Consider the following 19,431-nt stretch of genomic DNA (forward strand, 5'->3'; position numbering starts at 1 on the left):
TTAAAATGCAAAACCTGGAAAATACAATTATAAACTTCCATTGCCCTTGAACTATTCACAGTGGTTTGAGGAAGGGATTTTCTAAGGGATTTGAAGGAGTTAAAATGATATTTATTGGAAACTTACTAAAGGAAGTTAATTTACTTTAAATGTTCCAAACTCTCATGCTTGTCCTTCAAACATGCAAGTGAGAAACTTCTCACATTTCACTCACTACAAGCCAATTATACACAGTTATCTGTATTTTTTTAAACAACTCCTAAACCAAAGTGACAAAAGCATCTGAAGAGCCAAGAGGAACATTACATGAACTGGGGAGGAGAAAAGCAAGACTTCGCTGACAGTGAGCATTGCTGAATACATTTCATATATTTGAGAATCATAGAACAGTTTGGGTCGGAAGAGACCTTAAAGCTCATCCAGTTCCAACCCCCTGCCACAGGCAAGGACACCTTCCACTAGAGCAGCTTGCTCCAAGCCCCATCCAATGTGGCCTTGAACACTGCCCAGACAAAACCAGGATGTGCAATGCTTGCTGGCAGCAGCTGAGAAGGAAGGAAAAGTCTTGTGTTACTGCCTGTGGGATAGCATGAGAACAGAAAGGAAATTACTTTCTTTCCTTACTTATTTCCTTGCTTTTAAAAATCAGGAAGCGCAGACAATGTCCTGCTCTGATTTGACCTTTTATGTTTGCTAGTTAAGCCTGGGAATTAATACTCCTCAAACCCAATGTTGCATTGGTACTAATATGGAAAATGTGACTAGTGTGTATAAAGGATAATAACTCTATGTACTAAATCCAGCTCTGAGCATTGTTCTGGTCCTGAAGGCAAAATAACAGCAATTACAAAATGAGCGCTCGATCCCAATGCAACAGATGACATTTTTATAGTAAATCAAGACACACAAGAGATTTTAAGGGGTTTTTATTTATTTAGTGTGACTGCATTATCATCTAAATAAACCTTTCAATCACTTTTACACTCTCTATTCATCACAAAGGCTTCACTTGGGAATGCCACACAATATTCTACAACCTTCACACGTAAGTTTACAGAAACATTCAGTATTAAAAGGCCTTTGCAATGTGCTTAAAAACATTTATAAACCCCATACTTTTTTCCAGAGACCCACTGACAAACAATTCTATGTGATCTCTCTCAAAGAACTTACATTAACTATGTAGTAACCTTGTCCGTAAGTACCACTATCAATAAAAAGAGTAGGAATTGAGGAATGCTGTAGTAGTGAAAGTGAGACAGAATTTTGGACATTATTAATGACAATTAATTTTGCTCTGCTCTGCTGCTCACCAGTTGATACTTAAGGCAAACTTCACTGTAGACTTATCTGCCCAAGCTAAAGTCACTACATAAGTGTTGTCCATACTGCATTGAACAGAAAGGATTTTATGGTATACGTAAGGTATGGCAAAAAGAAGTAAGATAAACTGCAGTTAAAACACTTTTATGCTTAGAGTGATGAAACTCCCGTTTTCAATTTGTATAAAAGGCATCATTATTGAAAAGCCTAATTTCAACTTTTACCAGAAATGCTATTTTAGGTATGAACTAAAAGGCTTATGGAGTTAGAGATGTCCTGACGCTGGTGCTCCTCCAGGAAGGAGTGTAGAATACGTATCCACAAATACTCGAACACAAGGAGAATCCAATGCACTATGACTTTAAGTAGACAATGCATGAATTACACCCAAATGAAAGACCTTTTACATGATACAACTCTTCACTACTGCATACTAAACTTCAGTGGCTCCAACAACTTGGTTTAAAAAAAAACAGGTTTATTTTTTAGCCAAGACAGATTTTCACATGCCAGAGTCTTCAATTTACAAGGGGGACTGAACATCAGCATCCACTCCTCAGCTGTGAAATTTCTCAGTCAATCAGCAATAAACAGAAAAGGTACATGTGACATAAGAAACAATAATGCAAAGGAAAATCTAAATACTGGCACAAAAATGAGAAAATACATTACTGGTGGCATCCTTAAGTATCTGGACCATAAGATTGTTAGCATAAAAAGTAACTAATTAAGAAGCCAGCATTTGGGCTTTTTTACCTAGGGTTAGTCACACATTCAAATAAGAAACAGAACAATTAACCATGGAGACAGCATAAGTCTCCTGAATATTCTGCAGGCCCCTACCTTGCTTTTGAAGTAGGATCGTCTCCCATCCACCACTCAACACAAGGCAGAATTTAGTCCCTAAAGAGCGCAGGGAGTGCACATTTGAGAATAAAACAGAATATAACATCACTCTAATTGAAAAACCAGGATGTTTCATGGAGTTTTGGAATGTTCCATAAGTAAACTTGTTAAAGATGCCATTACAGACAGTTACAGAAATCACATACATTGAACTGATTGAACATGACAGTAATTTTAAACAGGAAAATTAGACTGAGCAAACACAATGTTCCAGGAAAGAACTGTGTGTTTTGGGATCTACATTTAATCTTTAAATATATTTATATTTTTATAGTACAGATTGACTTATTTATACATATAAATACAACAGCAGTAAAGAACCAAAAAGATTTGATTTTTAGACTTAAATGGACGAGACTTTTACACATGCATAGAACTCTTTCAGCACATTTCTCAATTTGATTTCTGCTAGAGTTGAAGAAGTTGGAAATATTCTTGTATAATTTTATCACGGGCTTCTTTCCCCTCCCGTGAAACTGGAGACAATTTCAACACAAAAATGAACATGAAACAGTTCTTCATCTCACCTCCACCCACATCTAACAATATTTGCTCAAATCACACATACCAGTTATTACAGTGATCCGAGAGAAAAGTGTACTTTCACACAGCAGAATCTCAGTCTGACAGACAACCCAGATCTCCTCAGGAACATGAAATTCTTACTCTTGTGTCACTTCTTCTTTAGGCTGTTTGAGCTCAGTCAGTAACTCTTTACCGCTTTCCCCTGCTTTTGAGGCAAAGAGAAGAGCTCCCTGCTTAAAGCCCAGCAGCTTCAAGCTTCTGGCATAATTCGCATATACAGCATGGATCAATTTATGTAAATGAAGCATTAAGGAAAACACAAATTAGTAGCAAAATGAAAAAACTCTGGTTTTTTTCTTCTCACTCCTTAGCTTCCCCCAGCTGAAAACGCTGAACATTGCTACCGATTGTGCTAAACCAATGTTTTACACCACAATTAAAGACAGAAGTTGCTTTAAATTCTATTATTGAATGCATATTAGAATTTATCAGGCAATATGCAGAGTGCTATAAACTAAACCAGATACATTCCAGACATCCATAACTACCTGCCATAACAACATGTCATAACTTGCAAATGCAATGAAGAAGGCCATACTACAAGTATGACTACAAGGTCATACTACATACTACAGGTGCTAATTAGATCTGGAGTTATCTAAATGACTTATTAGTGGCTTCTTTTATTTACAAGTTGACAGCAGTGATGGCTTTATAAAATCCTACCAGGTATTATTTACACATGCATTATTATTTACCGCATACAATACAAACATTAGAGCAACTGTTCAGCTTCCAGAACACCAGGCTGGATGTGCAGACTGTAGTGATACTTCAGATACTTTTAAAAACACTTAGGACATTTTCAGCTCATCCGATCTTGACCTTTAATTTTGTTTTCCCTGCCTCAGAACTGACTCCTCCACGAAGGACTTCAATCACTACAATACTATGTTGATGTAGGTGTTCGATGAAGGGATTATTTTTCACCTGACATACAGTGTTTAAAAGATAAATGAACAGATCAGTGGCAGTGTTCAAGGCAAGGCTGGACAGAGCCTTAGGCAACATGGTCTTGTGTGAGGCACTCCTGCCCATGGCAGGGGGTTGGAACTGGATGATCTTAAGGTTCTTTCCAACCCAAACCATTCTGTGATTCTATCATTTCACTACACAGGCTGCAGTAATAGAATAATTTCAAAGCTTCGCAAATAACATTTTATCATCCATTCTTTTCTCTCTTATGATTGTTTTTTTCACTTTTAGTTTGCTTCCAGTGCCACAGGCCTCACAAAGCATCACGAGGAGGTAACGTTATGGGTTTATGCAAGCGACTCCTTTTCACTTCTTTCCTCACACTTCCTTCAAACTACATAACCTGGAAAATAAAAGTAGGAACTCCTGTTTCTGTGCAGGTGAATTCATCTAACCTTGGCACACGCATACTCACTGTGTATGAGTACAGAGATGCAAAAACAGAATTCCAAACAAAAGGATATTTGTATCATCATTAACTTCAAATGCCCCGTACTTCAGACAAGCTTCCACAAATAAAGCTGCTCTATCAAAGTATCTCATACTGGTAAATGGAAAAAAAAGAGAATGATTTGTTAGGACACAAAACAGAAAAGTATTCCAAGGCATTGCATCAAAACACTCGCACACAGGCTTTCTAAAACTTTGCACCTAGGTGTGGAGTGGCAAAGCAATTCTGCACTGAGACCTGAACAGGCTTCTGATCATCACCAAGGTTAAACAGTATCACCATTTAGCCACCACTATGGCACATGTTCACACTCTCACAGAACGCACTGTTCTCATTTTCTAACGCTGCTGTACTTCGCTCTCTTCACCTTCATGCTTCACAGTCCTTAAGGTTTCACTACATCAGGACAGTGCTGAGTGCTTTCCTCATGTCAGTGAATGCTGCTATGCTGCTCCCAGGCTGTATATAGGAACAAGTCATACTGCTCCCATGTCCTGCCTTATGTTCCTCCTGTACCCGTTAGTCTGGCACTGCCCTCTCCCCAAGTTCTTACATCTCCCCCTCCTCCCTGCACTTAAGGAACTGACATTTAATGCAAAACTTAGAAAGATGAAGTCTCAACTCAAAAATAATCATAGCTATTATAAGTTGTTACTGCTTGGTCAGTGGGGTGCTAGCAAACTTAAAGCCTGCAGTAAATTTAAATGCCAGTGTGTTTCCTGAAATTGCAACAGAAACATCAGTTCCAGCACACAGAAATGATGCACTGCTGAGTTCATTAAAGAAAAACATGGTAAAATAGAAACAAATGTCAGAAACTGCAGACCCCCTTCCTCCCCATGTTATAAATGCTTAAATAACAACTTTGGCCAAGGGAAAATACAGAATGCACTGTTTCATCTTTACCTGTGCAGCATCTCTGCTACTTTTGTAAAGCATCCAAGTGATAAGAGGACAAGAATGGCTTTGGACTTCTGGTTGACTTGTGGAGAGCAAAGATGATCTACCCAGCGCTTTAACACATCAGCACACTCCTCTGAGTTCAGACGAACCTTTATAAGATGGGAAAGCGAGTGATGAATTCTCAGTTGCTAATTAAAGACAGCATTCTGCTTCTGTTTCCATTTTTTCAGTGAAATGCTTTGGGCAGAAGTAAAAGCATCTGAAATGAACGAGTTTTGTTTTCAAAAGTACACTTATCCCTTGAATTAATCTAATATAAAGGAAAATTAGAAATATATAGGCATAAAAATACTCCACTCAGCTCACTCCACATTTACATGTAATTAACACTATCTTTACCACAAGGCTTTTCTAAAAGCCCAAGCATCAAGAAGCTGGAAGTCTTTATCCTATACTGAAGACTTAAGTATGTTTTGTCCTTAAGAGCAGGATTCACTGATTTACAAAATCTGAGCATGACTTTTTCCACACTTTCTGCAGGAAACATAACAGAAACTTTAATTAAGGGGCACAGACAGATCATGCTTACTGACTCCTGTCCGTTTTAATTTGGAGAATTGATCCTGTTTCTAGGTACTTTTACTATAATAATGTCTGCATAGCAAAACAGAAATTGATGCAAATTTATGTGGCTGGTGCTAACTTTAAAGTCAGCACACAGGCTAGCTGGAGCTCAGCATGTCACTGCCAAATTATTTATTCACTTCCAGGAATGGGGATTTTTTTGTACTTTATCAGGAATTCTGTACTGCTGCAGCTGTATGCAACTTCATAAACCACTGCTCAAAAATTAGAAAATTAAGTATTCTAACCATTATTAGGCCCCAGTCCTATCATTTGGACAACCAAGGCAGACTTCTGTAGCCAAAAGGCTGATGAAGAATCTGCCAACACTTACTGAATGGATTGGCTTTTTATAGCTTAACACATGGAAAGAACTGATGATGGTATTTCAGATTGGTTTTTAGGCTTCTAACTTTGGAGAACTTCAGCATCCTCATCAGCCTTCCCACCTATATATACTAAGTAGGTCGTTTCTGTTAGCAAACTGAAAATGAGGAAATTGCAGACCTTTGCAAGCCACGCTGCACGATTCCATTCGCCGTAAGTTTGCAAGTAACGACAGGCATCAGCAGCCTTATCAATCAGACACAGCAGCTGTACACCCTCTGGAAAATGAAAAGCACACTATATAATAAGTTAAAGGAATAAAAGAGTTGCAATATAAGTGTGAGCAGGTCATTCCTCCCCAGAAAATGATCACTATATACTTCTTAGCATATGAAGATGTAGAAACCTCCTGATTTCTACCATCCAGCTCTCCATATAAGCTGGCTGTCAGTTTTTGTATCTTTTCGTTCTGGGCTACAGGGCTTAGAAAGACCTCACAAATCTCTCATTTATCTTTCTCCTAAATACAAATGACAAAGGGTTCACTGGACTTATCATCATAAAGAGATACTGGTGTTTGTAAGTCTTATAAACAGATTTCACAGCTAATCCTTTATTTTAATGTTGCCCATAGTGTAATTATTAACAGTGAACTGTTACTTGTCCACAGAATATTTTTTTCAGGCAAGTACAGACAATTGTATTTCCTCTGCATGTCTTTGAGTATTTCAGTTAATCATCATATGGTGAACATCTCTTCCATGGAGCAAAATTAACCTGTATGTGCATGTAGACACACTTTTTGAAACAAATTCTGAACGGGAAAGGAAAGTAACTCCATATTTAAACTTCAGTAATAAGAAACCAATTTCTAATTAATTCTTTAATTAGGAAAATGTAAAAATACATGGTTCTAAGGGCTTGGCCTCTTTTTGTGCAAACAACTGCTAAGAGAAATTACTCCAGAAATATGCTTTCCAATGAAAATTAATCCAAATAAGTTGAACTTTACAACTAGTGATTATTTTTGTGGTAACTACTCCAGGTAGTACATACTATTACATATGCAACATATAAGATCTATTACAACAGGACATCTCTCCCATGTCCATTAGCAGCCTTAATAATGTTCAGAATTACTGGTTTATAAGCAAATGGAGAATTAAAGTTGCTTTTTACCTGCGAGCTTTCCATTGGCTATCATGTTGGTTGCTACCAGTTTAATGGTACTTTGAGATGGACCTGATGAGGTGACAGTTGTGACCAAACAAGCTTTGAGTGAATCGCAGTAATAATGTGCATTCTCCGAACTCGTTTCTAACAGCAGTTGCACTGCTCTGTCAGTCTGGCAAGAGAAACAAAAATGTAACTTTGATCACAACATATTTACTTTTGGTTAAAGACGTAATATTTCTACCCTTTTAAAGACATGGAACAAATACCAGTGAAAGTTATTCTAAATTAGAGTGCAAAAATATCTACCAGAATAGTAATAATTAGGATTCTATTTCAATTAAACATATGCAGTAGGATAACATTTAAAACCCCATCATGAATATAATGTTTAATCACAGACCAACATTTCTAGGAGAGAATATTTATTTCTTTGCTTACATATACTTTTGCAGAGTTATAAAAAGAGGAGAAGCATTTAAAATAGGCAGAGAAGAAATAAAATTGTAAAGATGCAGAAACTGGCCAGGATCTGAAGGACTGATTCAATTCCTGTTATTTTAAAACAAAGGTAGAATTCATCCATTTAAAATGTAAGTTACAGCTAACATACAGCTGAGCACCTAATCAGTGGGGCTTGTTACATTGCCTGCAGACACCTGTCTCCAAATGGAATGAATCACTATAGGCATGTCACCTCTGCCTGTTCCTAAAATGAGGTGCCTAACTTCTAGAGGGGTCATTTTGGTGAGGCCAGTCAAACTGAAGGCTTAGATAATCACAGAAATAATGACAAGCCCCATTAAATACATATTAAAATCCAGTGATTCAATAAGCTGGCATTTTAGAAGTTCAAGAAACTGGCATTTTAAACTTACTATCTACAGAGTAAGTATTTCTGGCATTTTCTACTGGTAACATGTGTTGACATGCTCAAATGCAAAGTGACACAGAAATCAACTAAGTTCAAGCCAGCAATACCAAAGCTATTTTTGGAAATGGATGCAGCACACCTGCACTTGCAGGGAACAGCTCTTGAGCTTTACTGTACACAGTGCCAGTAAGCAGCTCTGTACAGTGTCTAACTGCTCAGTACAGATCTGCCAAAAGCTTAGGTTTATCCTTTGTTACCTAAAAGGAGTTTTTTTAGGGTTCCCATGACAATGGAATAGTCTTGAAGGAGGTAACAACAAATATTACCATACACTGTGTCACTCCACACAGTCTGCAGTGCAGTAACGCATTAAGACAGCAAAAAACGTGCACTGGGTGAATAAAAGTATGAAACAGTACATATGAATCAGACAAAGCCTTACTTGAACAGGGCAAGTACATAAAATGGACAGGGAAGAAGAATAAAAAATTCAAATATTACCCACAAACCTGGCCCAAGAGAAGAAGTTGATCAGCACATTTCCTGGTATGATCATATGTTGATCTCTTCACTTCCTGGAGATTCACCCTTTCCAATTGAAATTTCTGCATGAAGAAGAAAAATATTTGAAATGTAAGATTACCATAAGAAATAAATAAAAACAAAGCGTTTACAAGATATGGAAGTATTTTGAGAGTTTTTGGTACACCCTTTAATTTTAAATAATGAGGAGTGATTTAACCCAGAGTGGTATGTTACTAATAACAGTGAAATACGTACAGAGAAAAGCTAGTAAGTAAGATTTCAATGCGGAGCATTTATTGTGCTGATGACATTCTTAATACATATATTTTCTAATTCCTCAGAATACCTGGAAGTAGTGACTTTCACACAGTATGTCATAGCATATATCCAAGGGATTAACCAGCTGTTCTTGAAGGATAGCTGCGTCTATTTGTTTTGCTGGCTTTTCTTGGGATAAGCTGTGCAGATAGTGGGCAGCAACAGTCCAGAAATGCAGTTCAGATTCATCTCCATACAGTCTGAGAAGATGCAAATCAGGACATGAAATACGTTTGTATTTTTTATATGTAGCATAAAAATATCATACAGTTTAAAATATCTTTCTACAAGGACCATTCATTCTTGTGTACACCACAAGTACTTTGCATTATCAATGGGATAAACAAGATAAGATTAAGGAATGACAGTCAGCAAGCTAGGTAAGTAAGAGGCTATGCAGATGATTGTTACAATAGCAATTAAACTCAGCGAATGTTCAACATATAAGTATGTGGAAACTGATATTCTATTAATATTTTACACTTAGGAACTTTCCTGTAACTGAAAGAGGATATTAGTGATTAAGTATGAAAAACAGCCCTGAATAGAGACAGACTAAAATAAGCTACAGTTTAGACAGAACAACAAAGAACAAACATATCTGAAATAAAAATCAGGCCTTCACCTATTTGCAAACATACCATTGTGTGTTTTGAATTACATTTCTGGGCATAGAAACATAGAATAATTAGGGTTGGAAAGGACCTTAAGATCATCCAGTTCCAATCCCCCTGCCATGGGCAGGGACACCTTACACTAAATCATATCACCCAAGGCCTCATCCAACCTGGCCTTGAACACTGCCAGGGATGGAGCATTCACAACCTCCCTGGGCAACCCATTCCAGTGCCTCACCACCCTCACAGGAAAGAATTTCCTCCTTATATCCAATCTAAACTTCCCCTGTTTCAGTTTTAACCCATTACCCCTTGTCCCATCACTACAGTCTCTAATGAAGAGTCCCTCCCCCAGCATCCCTATAGGCCCCCCTCAGGTACTGGAAGGCTGCTATGAGGTCTCCATGCAGCCTTCTCTTCTCCAGGCTGAACAGCCCCAACTTCCTCAGCCTGTCTTCATACAGGAGGTGCTCCAGTCCCCTGATCATCCTCGTGGCCTCCTCTGGACTTGTTCCAACAGTTCCATGTCCTTTTTATGCTGAGGACACCAGAACTGCACACAATGCTCCAGGTGAGGTCTCTTGAGAGCAGAGTAGAGGGGCAGGATCACCTCCTTCGACCTGCTGGTCACGCTGCTTTTGATGCAGCCCAGGATACGGTTGCTTTCTGGGCTGCGAGTGCACACTGAAGCCGGCTCATGTTCATTTTCTCATCAACCAACACCCCCAAGTCCTTCTCTGCAGGGCTGCTCTGAATCTCTTCTCTGCCCAACCTGTAGCTGTGCCTGGGATTGCTCCGACCCAGCTGTAGGACCTTGCACTTGGCATGGTTAAACCTCATGAGGTTGGCATCAGCCCACCTCACAAGCGTGTCAAGGTCCCTCTGGATGGCATTCCTTCCCTCCAGGGTATCAACCGAACCACACAGCTTGGTGTCATCGGCAAACTTGCTGAGGGCGCACTCAATCCCACTGTCCATGGCAGCGACGAAGATGTTGAACAAGACCGGTCCCAACACCGATCCCTGAGGGACACCACTCGTTACTGGTCTCCAGCCTGACATTGAGCTATTGACCACAACTCTTTGTGTGCGGCCATCCAGCCAGTTCTTTATCCACCCAGTGGTCCATCCATCAAATTGATGTCTCTCCAATTTAAGAGACAAGGATGTCGTGTGGGACAGTGTCGAACGCTTTGCACAAGTCCAGGTAGATGACATCAACTGCTCTACCCCTGTCCATCAGTTCTGTAGCCCCATCATAGAAGGCCACCAAATTGGTGAGGCAGGATTTCCCCTTAGTGAAACCATGCTGGCTGTCATCAAGCACCTTGTTGATTTTCATTGTAAAACTAAATGCAATGTAGGCAGGAGAACCGCATTTGTGCAAGAACTGCTGAGACACAAGGAAGTTCTCTGCATGCAGCAAGTAAACCAAAACTGCTTCAGTGAGGTAACATTGCCATTTTCAGCCCTAAAAACACTCTTAATACAGGGATAAGTGGTTTAGGAATTAGACTGAGTTAAAAAAGAGTTAGTTGAGTACTTACACATCAACACATTTACATACATTAATAGGATCGAGACTTATGAGGAAACATTTGATGTAGTTATCTGAATCTTTACTACCTGGCAACTAGGAGGCATCTTTGCAAGAGAGTAAAATCTGGATCAAGCAAAAGTTTCTTTATGTCACTGCAAAAAAGAGATAAAGAGAAGGCCATGAACAACCTGTAAAATGCTGTGCAAGTTTTTGTTATTGGTTGGTTTTGAACAGAAATAGGATGTAGGATGTTATCACCAAAAAAATCAAACCCCAAAATACACAATTTCTTTTCTGAAATGAAAAAATGTGTCTATCAAAACAATACAAGGAAGTATACATAATCTGAAACTGACCTCAAGAGACATGTCACTCAGTTTAAATACAAACAGTGAGTCCATCAGGAACCCATTATTCATGTAATAAAGGGAGTGACCACAAGGGTGTACACAAAGCAATAAATTACTCTGCAGTGATTCTACAAATTACACAATTAATTCAATTACAAGTAATTTTGCAACTCTGCAGTGCCACAGTCCATGATATCCATGTACATGAATTCAGGTTTTCTACATGTTTCAAGTTGAATAAAAAAGTTATCTTTTGTATCCTACTAAATAAAAGAACACAAGGAAAATGGAAAACCTTCTGTTTATTTTCTTTAAATATCATAGAATCACAGAATGGTTTGGGTTGGAAGGGACCTTAAAGCTCACCCAGTTCCAACCCCCTGCCATGGGCAGGGACACCTTCCACTAGAGCAGGTTGCTGAAAGCCACATTTCAACCCAAACTTTTCATAGTTTAAATGGAATATCAAAATCTTTTTTCCGTGTAAGCAGAACAATTTGCAAAAATATTACCTTGGAAGTATATCTCCAATAAAGGATTTTTACAATTGTTTGCCTTTTCTTCCTCAGAGCTTAAATATCGCAGCAAACCTTGGGGTATATAAGCACCAGTGTCCAATGAAGTCTGGACCAACATCAAAGAACCAAACATCACTGAGAATTACTGCCAAAGAATTATGAATGCTCAGTGGTCAGTTACAAACTATATACTAACCCTAATCAGTGCCTTTGAAACTGTTCTTGTCAGACACTACTATAGTAAAACCATGTTAAAAATTCAATATTGATTTCCATCACGCTTTACATATATTCAGAACAATGCATTTTAAGCACTGAGTCAGTACTGAACAAACCATTTTGAGAGAGTTTGCTTATTTAAAAAAAATATATTGTTCAGATTGTATTATGGTGTATTTTTAATTAGAAAAAAAGAAATAAAAAATAATATCCTCAATAAAATGAATAAAGCACCACCTTGAAAAACTACATAAAAATAAAACTTAAGTGTGTTTAAAATAAAAGCTGTCATTACTCAAGCTTATCTTTAGAGAGGCAAAAAGCATTCTTTCTACATTAAGTTGTTAACTGCCACAGATTCAGGGGTTTTGCCTTCCCTGAATTCCCTAGCTTACTCAAATATTAATAAGGAAAATTCTTACTTGGACAACGAATTCAACTGCTCTTGAAGGAGGTTTTTAATATTTTCATTCTCTGGATAATCCCTGGATAAAAAAGAAAAAAAGAAAAGAAGTAAACAGGTTTCCTATATTACCAAAAATGACAGAATTATCTGAAATTAAGAAGTGTTACCGGTAGTAGAAAAACACAAGCACATATATAGAAATAACCTTTCATATTCTTAGGGTAAGCCTAAGATTCAAGATTCTTTTTCTAGTTCCAAAATAGCAGTGAAAACTTGGTTTGCTTTCTCTCAACTTCAGTCAGTGCCACCAATCTTTCATTCACCACTTCTCTTCATGAACCTTGAATTTTATGAAAACGCCAATGCCAAACCCATTGATATGCGACTACCAATGGTATATAAACACAATAAAGGATACAAAAAGGTGCTCCAACTATGATGTGAAGCACAGCTCCCTAAAAGTAAAGCCAGGCCTACGCAAAAATCCTGCCAGCACCTTAGAGAGCAATTTTCAATAGCCAAGTTCTACTGAAAGTCAGAATAAATAAAATACTTCACCTTAAAGCTCCTTAATTATTTTTATTAATAAATACTGAAGCTATTATTTTCTTGACTGTCTCAAAGAGTGAGGAAACTTATATGTCTAAAACAGTTACTTGCACAGAAAGACTAGCAAAAGATGTAGGCTTAGAAACAACAGTAACATTTTACATACAGATACATATTTCTTCTTACGTGTTTATAATATCTAGAGAATATTTCTCATTCCACGGCTGATGCAACAAGAATGCTTTTAAAGCTAATGAAGCCCTTGGAACAAGCAGATAGGGGCACCAAGCAGGTTCTGAAATAAAAGGGAAAGATTCATTGTTGAGCAGCTAATGTGCAATAGCACTGTGTTCAGTAACCATAAAATGTACCACCTTGTTTTCAAGCACCAGAAGAAACTCATAAATCACTGTCTTTTCATACACACAGCATGGCTTACTAGACATAAAAGATTATCTTTACACACAAGCAAAAACATTTCATTGAAGGTAGAGGGTTATCAACCATGCTCAAATGAGAGTTTCAGGACATTCCATATTAAGCTTAGCCAGATTCCTGGAATACATTTAAGTAGAGCTGTATACAGTGATTATTGCTACTACAAGGACGTGCTGGAGAGTAAGTACAGCTATACCAAAATCTACCACAATGCATGTTCTAGTTTTAGTTTACAACTGTAGTTTCTACAGCATTATACAAGGATAAATACCCCCTATCTGATAAGAATAGTGTGTAGTTTAATACATGTCTATATTAGTAAAGAAATAACATTAAAATCATGGCACTAACTGTGCTATATAGTTATATGCTAATCATACAACTTTAAGGCAGTAAGTCTATTCAGTACAAGGTTTGCATGATAAACACAGTAAACATTACCCACTAAGTAAAAAAATAAGTATCAACCCGCTACATTATTAAATATTCAGCAATTCCCTATACTTCATGTGCACTGAATGATAAAGGAATCTTTTCATTGTGACTTTGTAATTAAAAGGTTACCACGGTATAGAGGCAGAAGGACAGCTAAATCACAGGCAGCCTTAAATCCTGGCATATCCCAATTTCAGTGTGCTTGGATTTAGAACATTAAGTTTTATAGCTTAATATTACAGAATTTATTTGATAGTAAAAATAGCTGTGATAAACTATGTGTTTCCTCAAACGTCCCACACCAGAGCCCCCCACACTGTAATTTTATTACATATGTCTTTATTACATATGTCTTATGTTAGGGAAATTGTATGAGTGAAGGCAGGATTGACCAAAAAAAGACCAAAATAAAGGCAGTTATTTGGAACATCAGTAATAAAAAAATGTAGCTTAGCTAGTTCAATATTTAAATTCCCTTCTTAAAGATACAGCCAAAAAAGTCAAACAGCACCAATATGGCTATTTTAAAGTTCAGTGGGAAAATCTACTTTGAAAAGTAACAGATCAGTCTACAAACTGCTTTTGATCTCTGTGAATATTCAAAAAGACATTTTCACACGTTAAGAAATCTTTCAAAATCATGTGATGAGTTTAAGCAATGTAGGTACTGATACTCGATGTATCCAGGATTTTTAGGTCAACTTGCTAGAAATTTGTACAAAAAGCCTCTTATTTTGTTATCTTTATTGCAATTAAGATACTCAAAAGTATAGTTTATTCAGGAGCTTAAACATGCACAAAAAACACACCTATATGACCTAAGCCTGAAAAAATTTATCTGCATCTATGAAAAACCTACTATGGGGACACCTAATCCTCTAGATGGGACAATTCTCTGTTCTAATAGAAATGCTGAACACTTTTATGGTTCACTTTCAAAGTGAAGCATCTAGCGGTCAACAGCCAGGAAGAAATCAACATACCTATTAAGTCCTGTTCATCCATTCTAAAACATGATGCTTTCATGGACAAGTCTAAAACCCGAATGCACCCGTCATCTGATGCCAAGACCACTTTGTCTGAAGTGCACCAGTCCACATCCAAGATTCGGAAATTGACGTTCCTTCCACTCCTTAAACTGCTCACCATTTGCACCTTGAAAAGTCATTTTTCATTTTTAGTAGGCTTCCCATCACACAGTGTAAGACTCTGCCACACGCCCATAAGGCACACCACAGAATTTGCAGTAAAAGGTGAAGTTAGTCATAAATCATTTTAATGCTGATCTTTTCTGAAGAGCAGGGAAATTCAGAAACCTTGGAGTAGGGCATATGGTTGCCCTGAAACAATCCTTCCCAACTGATAGCTGAGAAAAGATCCTTTTGAGCACAGCTGTACAGCTGCCTTTTGTGGTTTTTGTATCACTCATGTGTTTTGTCTGACGTAACACTTCCATGGTAAACTGGTTTAAACTTTTCCATTCCAGTCCCTGATCAACACGCATCAAGGCAAAAGTGAGTGTCTCATTAATTAAATCATGCTCTTCACAAACATATAAATAATGAGCTTGTCCAGAAATACATTTTGACGTACTATTAACATAACATTATGGGAATAGGATGATTTATTGTCCACAAACCAGAGATGCAAAATGTTCCAAACTGCACTTCTAACCACAGGTCAGTAGTTAGACATTTTGTAACCCTTCTGTAGCATCACCAAACATTATAATTGTTAATATAAGGAAATACTTATGAAGCCTCTGCTGCTGTTTTGTTTCACTTACTCTAGGGCAAAGCATGGAGTTAAGAGAGATTAAAAGTCCAACAGCACTAAAGCATGATTACTCTCAGTTGTGACAGAATTAGAGAAAAGTGTGGAAATATTGGTAACTGGTCGTAGGCAAAGATGAAGTTCTCAGGAGAGGATTACGTGGAAAATAGTAAAATATTTCTATAGATATTCTGAAAGATTTTTGGCTGAAAATATGAATTAATTTTAAATGCTTTCATGTAGGAAACTCTCTTCCTTGTCCCAGAAAAAGAGAGGGAACAGCTACAGGAAGAGTATCCAATGCTATCAAAACTATTTAAATGTTTCATGGGATAACATTCTATTGTGCCTACATAATTCACAGGTGTTGGTTGTATATGCTGTCCAATTCTGATCATCAGAGAGAGTTTCACATTGTTCAAATTAAGCGTTGAAGTAAGTTTGGAGCTGGTGTTCACTGCAAAGTGAACAGAAAAAAAAACAAATTCCCATTTCATACCCTCATGTCCCGAATTTACTCGGGGGGGCTAAGTTAAACCAGTACAATTACCTTTCCTGCCCCATGGTAGGATAATCCCTCGAAAGACCCATGAAGCAAACACAGAAGGTATGTGATCATTATTTCAGAATTCCTGAGGAAGAAGCTGGTCAATGTTAATGAACAAGCTGCTTCCTGGTATTCCCTACCAAATTAAATCCATGCAATGACAAATCCATACTCTTGACTACGCAGAGAAATTAAGAAACCTGGAGTAAAAATATTCTTGTCCATAAATTGAATTCTAATATCGAGGATTCCCCTTAAATTTTCAACATGTAACTCTAAAACATTACAGAAGAATGACAAAAAGTATCTCGGAGACACTGTTGGCTTTATGTGTGAAAGGAACTTTTCACTGATGACAGCTTAAAAATGCTTTATAGGAACTAAAAGCCATACAAATTTACCACACAACTGTCAGCAAGAAATCAGGACTAATTAAAACTTAACCACTGACTTGCCCTGATTTTCAGTAGTATGCACACTTTGCAAAGAAGCCCATACCAAAAGAAGAGACACTCACCTCTTTTGAATCCCAAATTTCTGCTCCATCGTTGTACATTGCAAGCAGTTTTTGATTTCCTTTGCCTGGGGCAAACCGGATCTTTTTTACCCAGCTTCGGTGTGTAGGAATCCCCCTAAGAAACGCAAAGCACAAAAATTAGTATCAATCATCCTGTACCTAATCTTGTGGGTAGTTAAATCCTTCCTATGAATGTTACAGATCATGATATTGTACAGATTGAGAAGGAGAAAAATCAATTATGCACACACATAAATGGCTATCCAAATTATAAAAACTACAAAGTTAAATGCTTTAAATAAATGTTATAATACTCAATGTTTTATCAGAAGCCATTGCAGATTTAACATAGAATCATAGAATAGTTAGGGTTGGAAAGGACCTTAAGATCATCCAGTTCCAACCCCGCTGCCATGGGCAGGGACACCTCACACTAAACCATGGCACCCAAGGCTCTGTCCAACCTGAACTTGAACACAACTTCCCTGGGCAACCCATACCAGTGCCTCACCACCCTCACAGTAAACAACTTCTTCCTCAGATCCAATCTAAACTTCCCCTGTTTAAGTTTTAACCCATTACCCCTTGTCCTATCACTACAGTCCCTAGTGAAGAGTTCCTCTCCAGCATCCTTGTAGGCCAGAAAATATCTATCCAGCTACTTTAAAAACGCTGATAAAAATCTACTCCAACTGAAAACACAAAAGCTGAAGTGCAGAGAACTGTATCACAGTAGGCATTTTCTGAACCTGTATTTCAGAATACTTGCATTTTTCCCTTCAAACACTACAGATGACCTCCTACAGTGAAGTCAAAAATGAAGGTGGGGAGAAACATTCTAAGCCGCATTATTTCATGTTTGTCAGACTTAATTTGCATTCATACCTGGATACTCTAGCTTTTAAATCCCAGAAGTTTAAGTTTCCATCAACATCTCCAAGAACCAGGGTATCTCCTTTCCAGGCAATACATGTAATGCTACCCATACTTCCCTGAAAATATTTAAGAAGCAGAACAACATCTCATGATTAATGGAGCCAAACATAGGAACAAACATTTCTTTTTTTAAATATTTTATGACATGAAAGACCAAATTCTATCAAATATAAGCATTTATCATGTCAGTCATATTTGCTTCAGAAGACATTTCCTTGTAAGAAATTCGGGATTTAAAGCAATGGAAATCAATTCTTTATCTCTTGTCGCAAGGAAAGATCAAAATGGCAGACCTCGTTTATCACAATACTAGCATAGAGTAAAAAAGAAAACAGAAAGAATTACTATTTGTAAATTCCATTTATCAAAGCCTTCAGAAACAACTGAAAGAAAGACTATTCTTCAGAATAACTAAGAAAAGAAAAGCCAACTTAAAATTCAGAAAAGAATGCTCCAGCCCACTCAAGTCCTTACGATGCAAGATAAAATCCATTAACAGAACACAGTCATGCTTCAATAACATCCTCTTTGTTATTCAAGCTTTTGTATATGCTTTATTAAAATTCTTAAAAATAGGTTGGGTAATTTATTCAGAAAGCAAGTCAGGGCCTATAAAGATTCTGAATTCTAAAAAAAAATGCACAGAATCATAGAATAGAATCACAGAATAGTTAGGGTTGGAAAGGACCTTAAGATCATCCAGTTCCAATCCCCCTGCCATAGGCAGGGACACCTCACACTAAACCATGTCACTCAAGGCTCTGTCCAACCTGGCCTTGAGCTCTGCCAGGGATGGAGCATTCACAACTTCCCTGGGCAACCCATTCCAGTGCCTCACCACCCTCACAGGAAAGAATTTCTTCCTTATATCCAATCCAAACTTCCCCTGTTTAGGTTTGAACCCGTTACCCCTTGTCCTATCACTACAGTCCCTAATGAAGAGTCCCTCCCCAGCATCCTTATAGGCCTCCTTCAGATACTGGAAGGCTGCTCTGAGGTCTCCACGCAGCCTTCTCCAGGCTGAACAGCCCCAACTTTCTCAGCCTGTCTTCATACCGGAGGTGCTCGATCAATCAATTCATTGATTTCAACTGTATTTTCAATAGAAAAGTTAAGATTGTAAAACTAAAATTGATATGGCTTTTGAAGTTGGAATTTTAATTACATATTTTAAACCACTGCATTAATGCCCACTTGTCAATACAAGGCATATTCCTGATTTTTTTTCTGGCAATAACAGATGAGAAAAAGAAATCAAAGCATCAACAATACAGGAAATTTGAACTCACATCAGGAGGAATTCTTGCACTGTCTTTTACTGCGTTTCCTTCTACTGTGAGATGATAAACCTGCCAATCAGCACCTGTAAATACAAAGTGCTCTCTGGCAGAAATGTTCTGGCTCAGCTCTGATTTACTTTCGGCTTCCTGTAATAAGCTTTAAAGAGAACACCATGAGACACAAGTATTTCCTTCTTGAAATCAGAATTGCAAAGCAAATATTCCATAACTAATGCATAGAGGCAGCACAAAAATGAATGTATCCTTAAAACAATTTATCCAGGAGCAACAGCTAACTCATTTATACACTTGTGGAAACTTT

The 19,431-nt window shown here is 37.7% G+C and overlaps 1 protein-coding gene across 4 annotated transcripts in view; it reads right to left on the minus strand.

The window, feature by feature from the left end:
• Positions 1 to 1,789: 1,789 nt before the first annotated feature.
• WDR11 (WD repeat domain 11) overlaps positions 1,790 to 19,431 on the minus strand; it is a 48,112-nt gene continuing 30,470 nt past the window's right edge. For all 4 annotated transcript variants that reach the window (XM_057417255.1, XM_057417254.1, XM_057417252.1 and 1 more), the window contains exons 16-29: positions 19,119 to 19,266; positions 17,779 to 17,885; positions 16,894 to 17,008; positions 15,040 to 15,211; positions 13,370 to 13,478; positions 12,651 to 12,713; positions 11,228 to 11,293; positions 9,013 to 9,184; positions 8,651 to 8,746; positions 7,274 to 7,439; positions 6,275 to 6,372; positions 5,147 to 5,292; positions 4,251 to 4,333; positions 1,790 to 3,046 (exon numbers count right to left, since the gene is read on the minus strand). In XM_057417255.1, coding sequence (XP_057273238.1) covers positions 2,892 to 3,046; positions 4,251 to 4,333; positions 5,147 to 5,292; positions 6,275 to 6,372; positions 7,274 to 7,439; positions 8,651 to 8,746; positions 9,013 to 9,184; positions 11,228 to 11,293; positions 12,651 to 12,713; positions 13,370 to 13,478; positions 15,040 to 15,211; positions 16,894 to 17,008; positions 17,779 to 17,885; positions 19,119 to 19,266 — 1,696 coding nt within the window. In that variant the 3' untranslated portion in view covers positions 1,790 to 2,891. The remainder of the gene's footprint in view (positions 3,047 to 4,250; positions 4,334 to 5,146; positions 5,293 to 6,274; positions 6,373 to 7,273; positions 7,440 to 8,650; positions 8,747 to 9,012; positions 9,185 to 11,227; positions 11,294 to 12,650; positions 12,714 to 13,369; positions 13,479 to 15,039; positions 15,212 to 16,893; positions 17,009 to 17,778; positions 17,886 to 19,118; positions 19,267 to 19,431) is intronic.

This window comes from Pezoporus wallicus, unplaced genomic scaffold, assembly GCF_028554395.1.
Source record: "Pezoporus wallicus isolate ANWC-B61680 ecotype Strahan unplaced genomic scaffold, APGP_CSIRO_Pwel_v1 contig_8188, whole genome shotgun sequence".
Taxonomy (NCBI): domain Eukaryota; kingdom Metazoa; phylum Chordata; class Aves; order Psittaciformes; family Psittacidae; genus Pezoporus; species Pezoporus wallicus.